This window comes from Aotus nancymaae, unplaced genomic scaffold, assembly GCF_030222135.1.
Source record: "Aotus nancymaae isolate 86718 unplaced genomic scaffold, 86718_ANA_hifiasm-v0.15.2.pri h1tg000095l, whole genome shotgun sequence".
Classification (NCBI taxonomy): domain Eukaryota; kingdom Metazoa; phylum Chordata; class Mammalia; order Primates; family Aotidae; genus Aotus; species Aotus nancymaae.
The window spans coordinates 568,108-580,766 of record NW_026988510.1 but is presented as its reverse complement, the minus strand read 5'-3'; the positions used below and the strand labels follow the sequence as shown (position 1 = coordinate 580,766).

General features: G+C 52.3%; 1 protein-coding gene across 5 annotated transcripts in view; it reads left to right on the top strand.

Moving 5' to 3' along the window:
* Positions 1 to 3,029: 3,029 nt before the first annotated feature.
* The window catches only part of SPG7 (SPG7 matrix AAA peptidase subunit, paraplegin), a 46,423-nt gene continuing 36,793 nt past the window's right edge, over positions 3,030 to 12,659 (top strand). For 4 of the 5 annotated variants that reach the window (XR_010340005.1, XM_064369945.1, XM_064369944.1 and 1 more), the window contains exons 1-3: positions 4,052 to 4,234; positions 6,877 to 6,979; positions 10,799 to 10,882. Coding sequence is in view for 4 of the 5 variants with exons in the window: in XM_064369945.1 (XP_064226015.1) it covers positions 4,052 to 4,234; positions 6,877 to 6,979; positions 10,799 to 10,882 (370 nt within the window). In the remaining variant the exon portion in view is untranslated. Of the gene's footprint in view, positions 3,160 to 4,051; positions 4,235 to 6,876; positions 6,980 to 10,798; positions 10,883 to 12,659 lie in introns of those variants that run through there. The other variant, XM_064369946.1, reaches the window with a different exon arrangement.

Sequence of the window (12,659 nt, the reverse complement as noted above, 5' to 3'; positions counted from 1 at the left end):
GCCGGCTGGGGTTGAGATTTTTGTTTTTTTTTTTGAGACGGAGTTTCGCTCGTTACCCAGGCTGGAGTGCAATGGCACGATCTCGGCTCACCGCAACCTCCGCCTCCTGGGTTCAGGCAATTCTCCTGCCTCAGCCTCCTGAGTAGCTGGGATTACAGGCACGCGCCACTATGCCCAGCTAATTTTTTGTATTTTTAATAGAGACGGGGTTTCACCATGTTGACCAGGATGGTCTCGATCTCTTGACCTCGTGATCCACCCGCCTCGGCCTCCCAAAGTGCTGGGATTATAGGCGTGAGCCACCGCGCCCGGCCAAAACTCCATCTTTAAAAAAAAAAGAAAAGAAAGAAACACTGAGGAATACAGGATTAGTCAGCAGAGGAGCCACAAGTGCTGCAGCTCTGGCGCAGTCATTATGGGTGCCGCAGTCGACGAGCTCTGGAGGCCAGGCTAACTGCAGAAGCAAACGTGCTTAAGAAAAAATATGGGGCCGGGCGCGGTGGCTCACGCCTGTAATCCCAGCACTTTGGGAGGCCGAGGCGGGTGGATCACGAGGTCAACAGAGCGAGACCATCCTGGTCAACATGGTGAAACCCCGTCTCTACTAAAAAATACAAAAAATTAGCTGGGCATGGTGGCACGTGACTGTAATCCCAGCTACTCAGGAGGCTGAGGCAGGAGAATTGCCTGAACCCAGGAGGCGGAGGTTGCGGTGAGCCGAGATCGCGCCATTGCACTCCAGCCTGGGAAACAAGAGCGAAACTCCGTCTCCAAAAAAAAAAAAAAAAAAAAAGACAGGGTCTCACTCATCACTTAGGCTGGAGTGCAGTAGCACGATCTCGACTCACTGCAGCCTCCACCTCCCGGGTTCAAGCGATTCTCATGCCTCAGCCTCCCAAGTAGTTGGGACTACAGGCGTGTTGCTACCATACCTGGCTAATATTTTTGTATTTTTAGTAGAGACGGAGTTTTGTCATGTTGGCCAGTCTGGTCTCTAACCCTAACTCCTGAACTCAAGTGATCCACCCGCCTCGCCCTCCGAAAGTGCTGGTATTACAGGCATGGGCCACCGCAGCCGGCCCAAAGCCTAGATCTTAAAACCAAAAAAAGTCCCAAAGGATCAACTTCCGTCTCCAGAACGCCAAATATTACTATTTGATAGATAAGGCAATTGAAGTTTGTAGTGCAGCTTGCCTCAAGTGCTTCAACTGACAGGGACTAAGGCACAGAGCCCAGGATGCTTCTGCATTAACAGGAACAAAGGCATGGGAATGGGGACAGATTCCCGTCCTCTTCCCACAGCCCAGGCTGAAAGGGCTGCCCTAGGTCCTCCTGAGGCATCCTCCCTGATGGAGTAAGAGCTGAGGGAACCTGGGGTCGGTAGCCATCCAGAGGCCTAAGGGTGACCCAAATCACGAGTCACCAAGGGACTGCCTCTCTAGAGAACAGCCGGGGAAGGGAAGTCATGCCAAGTCCTAATGTGCAGAGTTCAGAGGGCTAAGGAAGGGTGACAGTCGAAGTGAGCGAGCGGCAGTTAGGGAGTGCAGAGAGAACAGACGGTGTGGAGGAGGGAAAGCCAGTGTCCTGACAGCTGAGGAACTGCTCTGCCGCTGGCTCTGGGGGCCAAGGCAGACCCAGGAGCCAGCGCTCCCACATGTCCCTCTTCCTGGATCCAAACCATGGGGCACCCAAATCATTAAAACCCCTACGGCTCGAGGCTACGTGAGCCTCTGCTGCCTGGCACTATGGCGGGACTGAAGCTGAGAGCCACACAGTTCACCTCTGTAGGTTTGGGACGCAGCCGGCCTTCAAAGCACAGTTGTTAAATAGATAAGCTTGAATAAATGCACCAGTACTCTTTTCCCATGCCCTCATTTCCCATGACATCTCAGTAATAACTGTGGATGCCAGAGATTCCTGTCCCGTCAGTTGCCCTCACAGACATTTACTGCATTTTATCTTTACAAGCACCCTGTGGGAAACCCAAGGCTGATCGTAGCCTCGCTTTGCACATAATTATCATCCCCATTTTACTGCTGGGAAAATTGAGGCTTGGAGAAGTTAATAACTTGCTTCAGGTCATAGGCCAAGGAGGACAGAACCCAGTGTTCTTCCCCAGAGGCGGCCGCTTGCCAACACCCCACACTGCTTCTGATGAATTGCCAGGAAACGATTTTAAATCATCTCAGACAGTATTAACAGGACTGCTTCTTAAACTCTTCCCAAACATATCCAAATGTGTGTGCTTTGAATCACAAATTCTGTGAACATATGCATAAAGGGTGTGAGGATCAGTCACTTCCTAGGACACAAGAAACCCTTTCAGAAGTTTGGTTGGGTTGGTCACGGGACAAGGCTGGAGAAAGGGTGAGGGCAGCACCTGGAGCTGGGAGGCGAAAAGTGGGCAGGACGGTGACAAGCTCGATCCCTCTGACCAAGGCCACCAGGTGCTTTTTATTTTTATTTATTTATTTATTTAATAAAAGAGAGACGGGGTTTCACCATGTTGGCCAGGATGGTCTCGTCTCTTGATCTCGTGATCTGCCCACTCGGCCTCCCCAAAGTGCTGGGATTACAGGCGTGAGCCACCGCGCCCGGCCCACCACGTGTTTTTTAACCAGGGAAAGAAAAATGTAGAGGAGGAAACGGCAAGGGTGGACTCACTGCAAAGGCAGCCCGTACAATGAGAGAAGCAAAAAAGGCAGTTCAGTTGTGAAAATCAGTGGGAGCCCCGGGTTTAGGGGGAGGCCCTCTCTGCAAACCAGCAGAACGCCTCCCCAGCCACGAGCACCTCTGCAGAGGCACCCGGGCCTCGGGGGGGCAGAGGGCGAATACCCGCGATATTCAAAACAATTCCCCGAGCGTTTAGGGGCTGAGGAAGAGGAGGATAACCGCAGCCCGCTGGCTCGGCCGTCTAGTCTGTAGCGGTGGAGGGAGTGCAGGCCCAGACTCGAGACCGGCCTTGAAATTCCGCACTAACTTCAGAGCTGTGATCCTGGGCAGGTTACTTTTAATGCTTCTGAATCTGTTTTCTTATTTGCAAAAGAGAGATGATTTCCCGCACAGGGCGTCGGACACGGAGCCAGGCACGCGGGATGCTGGCTGTCATTGAGCATTCATTGTCACGAATTTGGGAAACACAGAGAAGCATAAAAATAAGTAAGTCCCCTCATCCTACCTCTGTAACAGACCCGTCTAGTCTTTGCTCTTCCTACTCAACGAGCTTGTCAGCCCCTGGCGTCAGCTCGGGCCCTAAGGCGGACGGACGAAGGGGCGGGGGGCGCGGAGGAGCCCGCGCGCCTGGGAGCCCACGAGGGACCCTGCCCGGGCCTGGAGCGCGGGCCCCGGAGAGAACAGAGCCTTCGTCCCGGCTTCCGGGCCGCGCCTCCCCGCTTCCCACGCTGGGCTCGCGCAGCGCCCGGGACAAACCCTGACCGGACTCCCGGGGCAGGACGGGGGCTTGAAGCGCCTCCGAGGTGAGTCAGTCGGAGGGGACAGGACCGGCGCTCCGCTCAGAGCTCTGCGCACTCCAGCCAGGCCACGCCGCGCGCTCCCCGCCCCGTCCGGGGCTGCCCTTCCTGCGTCGGCTGCAACTCCGGTTCCCGTCCTCCGGCTGCTCAAGAAGCGGGAAAACCGCCCCCTTCCTGCGCTCGTCACCCCGAAGGGGCCCTCCCGACGCGAGGCCTCCCGCGCCGGCCTCTCCTCGCAGGCGGGATTCGGGCCCGCAACGTCCGCCCGCGCCTGTGACGGAGCCCTGCGGGGGACCGAGGCTGCCCGTGCGGGCGGTCCCTCGGCGCGGGCGGAGCGCGACCACGCAGCCACGACCCGGACATACAAGGCGGGCGTTAAAAACCAACAGGGCAGCCGCGGCCTCCTAACAGACGGCGCCCCCGCTGCACAGCCTCACGCAGCTGCGAGAGAGCCCGCCTAGGGCGGCGGGGTGGGGCAGGCAGCACCCGGTGCGCAGGCGCCCGACAGGCCCCGCCCACCCCCCCCGCGCAGGCGCCCCGTGGCGGCCCGCGGCTCGCGCAGGCGCGGCTTCCAGGCCAACATGGCGGCTGTGCTGCTGCTGCTCCGCGCCCTTCGCCGGTGCCCAGGTCCGGGTCCCGGGCGGCTGTGGGGCCCAGGCCCGGCCTGGAGTCCGGGGTTCCCCGCGGGGCCCGGGAGGGGGCGGCCGTACGTGGCCAGCAGGCCTCCGGGGGGCCTCGCTGAGGCTGGAGGCCAAGCCATACAGGTAAATCCCCGCGGCGCCCGGGCCCCACCTCCCGCCCCGCCCTTTTCGCGACGACCTCCTCGGGACGGCCGCGCCGCGCGGGTCGGTGTCAGAGGCCGCTTGGCCCCTGTGGCGGGGCAGCCTGCGCCTGTGGGCCCGCGGGTCCTCCAGCTGCGCCCCCTCGGCGTCCGGAGCGGCCGTTCGGGCCCTGGAGCGTGGGCGCTGGACGGGCTGGGAAGGGGCAGGACTGGGATCCGCGCAGCCCTCGGCGTGGGCTTTCCCAGCCCTTCTGTTGTGTTTGGCTATTTTCCGCCTATCTCTCTGGGGTGTTTGTTGGTTGGTTGTTTCTTTCTTTGTTCAGGCTGGAGTGCAGTGGCCTGATCTCGGCTCACTGCAATCTCTGCCTTCCGTGTTCAAGCGATTCTTCTCAGCCTCTGGAGGAGCTGGTGGTACAGGCGCGCGCCACACGGCCGGCTAATTTTTTTGCTTTTTTAGTAGAGACGGAGTTTCACCACGTTAGCCAAGGCTAATCTCGAACTCCTGTCCTCGAGTGATCCGCCTGCTTTGGCTTCCCAAAGTGATGGGATTACAAGCGTGAGCCGCCGCTCCTGGCCCTCCGTCGCCTTTTAAAGTGGAATTTTGCAGTCCGCACCTGTGGCTGGATTCAGTCTCCAGGAATTCCAGCGCCTTCCAGTTATGGTGCTCAATGCCGAGTGCGCGGCCCAGAAAGTTTCTGTGTGCGCAGAAACCCCGTAGTTGCATTTTGCTGTTTTAGTTTGGCATGGTACTGATACAGAGTCATCAGCACCCCCTGTGGGGAAGCCTTGTTTCAAGTTCTGCGAAGGATACCATCTCCTCCCGAAAACCAGACCCTGAGTCTCGACCTTTTGGCCTGATGCTTTTTCTCCTCTCCCTCCTGGGAGCTTAACCCACCCATTTTCGGTTGCTGTTTATTTAGTTAATTTTGAGACAGAGTCTGGCTCTGTCGCCCAGGCTGGAATGCAGTGGTGCGATCTCGGCTCACTGTGGCCTCGACATTCCGGACTCCAGTGATTCTCCTACCTCATCCTCCTGACGTCAAAGGTCTTAGCGAGGCACGGGCCACCGCACCTCTCTAACTTTTGTATTTTTTTGAAGAGATGGAGTCTCCCAATGTTGCCTAGATTTGCCACTGATCTTTAGAACTTAAAACACATTTAAATGGGAAAATGTTTATCTTGAAAGGAAGTCGCTGAAAATACATACTTGTTAACTGGTTTAGTACCTGGAAATGTTCTACAGGGAGCCACTCTCTGGTGACAACGGGAGCACCGGGTCTTCGCGGCCACTGTGGCCTTTGGAGAGCTGGTCTCGTCCGTTCCCCCTGCAGAAGCTTCAGGCCATGGGATAGCAGCCAGCACACTGCTGTGTTTTGTTTTCATTTTTCCTTTTTTTGAGACAGGGTCTCATTCTATCGCCCAGGCTGGAGTGCAGTGGCGGGATGATGGCTCACTGAAGCCTCTGCTTCCTGGGCCCAAGCAATCCTCCCGTGCCGGCCTCCTCCTCAGTAGCTGGGACTACAGGTGCACACAGGCTTTCTTTGTAGAGGTAGGGTTTCCCCATGTTGCTCTGGCTGGTCTTGAAGTCTTGAGCTCAAGCAGTGCTCTCACCTCAGCCACCCACAGACCTGAGCCACCATGCCTGGCCACTACTATGGTGTTTTTGTTTTTGTTTTTGTTTGAGACGGAGTTTCGCTCTTGTTAACCCAGGCTGGAGTGCAATGGCGCGATCTCGGCTCACCGCAACCTCCGCCTCCTGGGTTCAGGGAATTCTCCTGCCTCAGCCTCCTGAGAAGCTGGGATTACAGGCACGTGCCACCGTGCCCAGCTAATTTTTTGTATTTTTAGTAGAGACGGGGTTTCACCATGTTGACCAGGATGGTCTCGATCTCTTGACTTCGTGATCCACCCACCTCGGCCTCCCAAAGTGCTGGGATTACAGGCGTGAGCCACCGCGCCCGGCCGGTGTTTTTATTTTTTTGAGACGGAGTTTCGCTCTTGTTACCCAGGCTGGAGTGCAATGGCGTGATCTCGGCTCACTGCAACCTCCCCTCCCAGGTTCAAGCAATTCTCCTGCCTCAGCTTCCTGAGTAGCTGAGATTACAGGTGTCTCCCACCACCCACCACACTGGCTAATTTTTATGTTTTTAGTAGATCTCAGGTTTCACCATCATGGCCAGGCTGGTCTTGAACTCCTGACCTCAGGTGATCCACTCATCTCAGCCTCCTAAGTTCTGGGATTACAGGCGGGAGCCATCTCGCCTGGCCAACTACTGCGTTTTAACCTGTTTGCTTGCTTTCGATATTTTGATGTTACCTTAAAGCTTTGAAATACTGCTTAGACTATTACCTCATTTTTCAGGGCAATGTAGATATTACAAATAATTATATGTTTGAACTTTTAAAAATGATTTTTAGGCTGGGCGCGGTGGCTCACGCCTGTAATCCCAGCACTTTGGGAGGCCGAGGCGGGCAGATCACCTGAGGTCAGAAGTTCGAGACCAGTCTGGCCAACATGGTGAAACCCCATCTCTTAAAAAAAAAAAAAAATTGATTTTTAGTCCTCGTTGCTTTGATATTTTGTTATGTTGGTGTGACCTCTGGTATTGGGATTTTTTTTTTCAGAGCTTACAATTGCGACCGCTAACCCCTACCTTTGAAGGGATCAATGGATTTTTATTGAAACAACATTTACTTCAGAATCCGGTCAGACTCTGGCACCTTTTAGGTACGTATCTGTTGAAAGAAGCAGCTGAGCATGACATTGCAGGCCTATATCCCAGCTGCTTGGGAGGCTGAGGCGGGAAGATCGCCTGAGCCTAGGAGTTCAAGGCTGATGCTGCTACTGGACTCCAGCCTGGGTGACAGAGTGAGACCCTGTCTCTAAACAGAAAAAAAATACAGAAGTGACAAAGCAGATACTATTTTCTTTTTTGTTTTGTTTTAGAGACGGGACTGTGTTCTGTTGCACAGGTGGGAGTGCAGTGCAGGTGTGTGATCAGAGCTCACTACAGCCTAGAACTCCTGGGCTCAAGTGATCCTCCTACCTCTGCTTCCAGATAGCTAGGACTAAAGGTGCATGCCATCACACTGGGCTAATTTTTTAATTTTTTGTAGAGCCAAGGTTTTACTTTGTTGTCCAGGCCCAAAGGGGTCTCTTTACTTCCTTGTCCCCTAGCTTCAGAGCCTTGACCTCTTGAGCTTAAGTGGTCCTCCCATCTCAGCCTTCTGAATAGCCAGGCCTACAGCCACACACCACTGCATCTAGCTACATTTTTTTTTTGTAGAGATGGGGCTTTGCCACGTTTCCCAGGCTGGTCTTGAACTCCTGGACTCAAGCAGTCAGCCTTCCTTGGCCTTCCACAGTGTTGAGATTACAGGCATGAGCCACTGCACGTGGCCTAGTTGTCTTTTTTTTTTTTCTTTCTTTCTTTCTTTCTTTTTTTTTGAGATAGAGTCTCACTATGTCACCCAGGCTGGAGTGCAGTGGCATGATCTTAGCTCACTGCAACCTCTGCCTCCTGGGTTCAGGCAGTTCTCTATCTCAGCCTACCTAGTAGCTGGGATTATAGGTGCCTGCCACCACACCTGGCTAATTTTTGTGTTTTTAGTAGAGATGGGGTTTCACCATTTTGGGGAGGCCGGTCTTGAACTCTTGACCTCATAATCCACCTGCCTCATCCTTACAAAGTGCTGGGATTCCATTACAGGCATGAGCCACTGTGCCAGTCTTGTTTTGTTTTGTTTTGTTTTGTTTTTTGAGAGGGAGTTTTGCTTCTGCTGCCCAGGCTAGAGTGCTGTGGTATGATCTCGGCTCATTACAACCTCCAGCTCCCTGGTTCAAGCAATTCTCTTGCCTCAGCCTCTCAAGTAGCTGGGACTACAGGCACATGCCATCGTGCCCAACTAATTTTTGTATTTTTAGTAGAGATGGGGTTTTACCATGTTGGCCAGGGTAATCTCATAGGCTTAATCTCCTGATCCTGTGATCCGCCCACCTCAGCCTCCCAAAGTGCTAGGATTACTGGCGTGAGTACTGGCGTGAGTTACCGTGCCCGGCCCAAGTTGTCCTTTTTTTTTCTTTTTTTTAAATTCTGGTGTATTGTAATAATTGGGCGACTTGAAAAAAGTTTTTCATGTTATGTAGTCAGCTACAAGAATGCTTAGTACACCTCTACAAAGTGTCATCAGATGTTTTATATCCAGACAATCACTAAAAATACCCTGCAGATAATTTGCTTTTGAATAATCATTTAGTGAAAACTTGTGACATTCTCTGGTCCCTCATGACTCGAGGTTAAAGAACCTGAAGGATTGGGCCGGGCGCGGTGGCTCACGCCTGTAATCCCAGCTCTTTGGGAGGCCGAGGCGGGTGGATCACGAGGTCTAGAGATCAAGACCATCCTGGTCAACATGGTGAAACCCCGTCTCTACTAAAAATACAAAAATTAGCTGGGCATGGTGGCGTGTGCCTGTAATCCCAGCTACTCGGGAGGCTGAGGCAGGAGAATTGCCTGAACCCAGGAGGCGGAGGTTGCGGTGAGCCGAGATCGCACCATTGCACTCCAGCCTGGGTAACAAGAGCAAAACTCCGTCTCAAAAAAAAAAAAAAGAACCTGAAGGATTGACACCTCACCCCTTTATTTTACTCTCCCTTTATGCAGATGGGACAGGGAAGAAGTCAAACATTTCTGCTCCTAATTGATATTAAGCAGCCAGGTGCCAACACATGGGTAGGGAGAGTGCTGTGCCCACTGATGGGCCGTCCAGCTGCAGCCTGCCCATCTGCTGTCAGTGTTTAGCCTCAGCCCACTGGTGCCTGGGCTGTGAGACGGGAAGCCCACGCTTGAACCCTCTTCACACCTCAGGTTGTGTGCAAGAGGCAACCAGGGTCATTTCATTGGTGAACCCGTTCATGTGTTTGTGAAGAAAGTTGTATTTCAGGTCACGGCTGTGAAAAATCTTTCCCCATTTTTATTAATTTTTTATTATTGAGATAGGGTCACACCCTGCTGCCCAGGCGCAATCTCCACTCACTGCAGGCTCAACCTCCTGGGCCCAAGTACTCCTCCCACTTCAGCCTCCTGAGTAGCTGGGACTTCAGGTGTATGATACCATGTCCAGCTACTCTTTTTTTTTTTTTTTTTTTTTTGCGACAGTCTTGCTCTGTAGACCAGGCTGGAATGCAGTGGCACAATCTCAGCTCACTGCAACCTCTGCCTCCTGGGTCCTGGTTCAAGCAGTTCTCCTGCCTCAGCCTCCTGAGTAGCTGGGATTACAGGCATGCATGTGCCACCACGCCAGGCTAATTTTTGTGTTTTTAGCAAAGACGGGGTTTCACCATCTTGGCCAGGCTGGTCTTGAACTACTGACCTCGTGATCCACTCTCTTCGGCCTCCCAGAGTGCTGGGATTACAAGCGTGAGCTGTTACACCTGGCCTCACCCATCTGTAAACACTGATTTGTTCATACTTTGGGCTGATTTGTTCACAGAGAGCCTGTGTGTGGAGTGTCACGCCAGCCTCTCTTGGTGGTGGCGACTGGGCTGCTGCTGTTGCCACTTGTCTGGAAGCCTCTTGTGCCATTTATTTATTTATTTATTTTTGAGACTGAGTCTCGCTCTGTCCTCTAGGCTGGAATGCAATGACTCCATCTCAGCTCACTTCAACCTCCACCTCCAGGTTTCAAGTGATTCTCCTCCCTTAGCCTCCCGAGTAGCTGGGACTACAGCTCACCTGGCTAATTACTGTAATTTTAGTAGAGATGGAGTTTCTCTACTAAAATAATGTTGTCTGTAGGCTGAGGTGGCCAACCTGAGGTGATCCACCTGCCTCAGCCTCTCAAAGTGCTGGGATGACAGGCGTGAGCCGTTTGATTAAGTTCATTTAAAGAAACTTTGTATGTTACAGGGATTCTGCTGTAACACCCGTGATATTTTCCCAAATTTGTGTTCACAACTATTTTTATTCCCTTTTATTTTTATTAACCAATTTTTAAGTTTTATTTATTTATTTGAGACAGAGTCTTGCTGTGTCACCAGGCTGGAGTTCAGTGACGTGGTCTTGACTCACTGCAACCTCTGCATCCCGGGTTCAAGCGATTCTCCCGCCTCAGCCTCCCGAGTAGCTGAGATTACAGGAGCTAGCCACCACACCCAGCTAATTTTTGTATTTTTAGTAGAGACAGGGTTTCACCATGTTGGTCAGGATGGTCTCAATCTCTTGACCTCATGACCCGCCTGCCTCAACCTGCCAAAGTGCTGGGATTACAAGTGTGAGCCATGGCACCCAGCTTGCATTAGCCAGTTTAAACGGCAAAGATACTTAATTTCATAAGTTAAAATAGTTTATTATTCTGTAATTAGTAATTACTGGACTAAGTGATACAGGTAATGCTTTATTTTAAATTTATAAATCTAATGGCTAGAAGTAGGCTTTTTCAGATGGTTTCTGTTTTGCCTTGGTTATTTCCAAATACACTGTTCTCCTGTGTATCTCCCCTGTAGCTGCAAACCTCAATTGTTAAATCATTTCTCTGTTTATTACAGGTGGTACTTACTATTTTAACACCTCAAGGATGAAGCAGAAGAATAAGGAGAAGTCAAAGGGGAAGGCGCCTCAAGAGGACGAAGGTACGCTCATCTGCCGCTCTTCAGTCGGTGGCTGCCTCTGCCTGTCTTCACATCTCTGTTCTCCTCTTGGCAAAGTGAAGCCAGTCTTGAAAGTGGGGAGATGGGCTGGGTGCAGTGGCTCACACCTGTAATCAAAGCCCTTAGGGAGGCCCAGGTGGAAGAAACACTGGAGGCCAGGAGTTTGGAATCGACCCAGGCCACATAGCCAGACCCTGTCTCCCTAAAAATTAAAATAAAATAAAAGTTTAAAAAGACCCTGTCTAGGGCCGGGCGCGGTGGCTCAAGCCTGTAATCCCAGCACTTTGGGAGGCCGAAGCGGGTGGATCACGAGGTCAAGAGATCAAGACCATCCTGGTCAACATGGTGAAACCCCGCCTCTACTAAAAATACAAAAAATTAGCTGGGTGTAGTGGCGCGTGCCTGTAATCCCAGCTACTCAGGAGGCTGAGGCAGGAGAATTGCCTGAACCCAGGAGGCGGAGGTTGCGGTGAGCCGAGATCGTGCCATTGCACTCCAGCCTGGGTAACAAGAACAAAACTCCATCTCAAAAAAAAAAAAAGACCATCTATACAGAAAGAAAAAGAAAAAAATAAAATAATTGGCTGTGCGCACCTGTAGTCGTAGCTACTGAGGAGGCTGAGGTGGGAGGATCACCTGAGCCCAGGAGTTAGAAGCTCAGCCTCAGATTGACAGCCCCAAAGGATATAAGGGTTGAAGTCAGCTTCAGAAATGCTTTATTTGTGGACCTTTGAGGCCTCTCACTGGAAATCTGCGTTGTCAGGTAGACTCCTTGATCATAAGCTATGATCATACCACTGCACTCCAGCCTGGGCAGCAGAGCAAGACCCTGTCTCAGAAAGAAGCAGTGTAGGGAGAGCCCACACACCTGAGCTTGCCTCGCACTCTGCACATTTGCTCCCCCTTCTCTAAACACACAATTGCTGGGTCCTTTGTGCCTCTTCTTCTAGAAATGCCTTTTGGGGCACCTGCCTCTCTGTGTTGTGTTCAGGAATATCTGATGGCAGGTCATGTCTACCTCTGCACAGAAAGCAGGAATCTCAGATCTGCTCAGATCTGGTTCTAGGGGTGGTAGAAAGGACGAGAACTCTTTGGCTAAACCCACTCCCATACACACCTGGTTAACGTTGCCACTGCCACTGGGCTTGGGAAGCAGCCCCGGAGGAGTGTGAGGAGGAGAGGCTGGCACCATGAGTGGCCGTGATGGCACAATTATTGGGATGGATTCTTGTCCCCTGTAAGAGCCACCACCATGTGCCAGTGAGTCTCTGCCCCAGTTCACAGCTGCCTCACTTATGAGATCTAAGAACATTCTGCAATCTTAAATCACGTTTCAGTTCTGGAATTAGGACTCACTTGCTGGTGTGAAGGGTGAGGGAGCTACAGAGGTAAAAGTCCCAACTGAACTGATCAAGTTTCCGAGAGCTCTAAGAGAAAAGCTGGCATTTTGCTTTTAGCTGCTGATAGCTAATAATAAGAATAATGGAAATGCTAACCACTTTACGAATGAATAGACTTTGCCTGGCGCCACAGCAAGTGATTACATACATCATCTCATTTCATTGTCTTCTCAGAGTAGCCCTGTTGCTGTTACCCCCCATCTGCACGTGAGGAAGCTGAGGTTCCGTCAAGACCATTCCACACCTGCGTTGTACTGGGTCTTCTGTGGGGTGCTCTCTTCAGGAAGTGGCCTCCCCTGTCCAGGGCCTCTTGTGCTTCTCGGGAAGCAGAGTCTGGAGGAGGGTGATCCTAAGGCTCT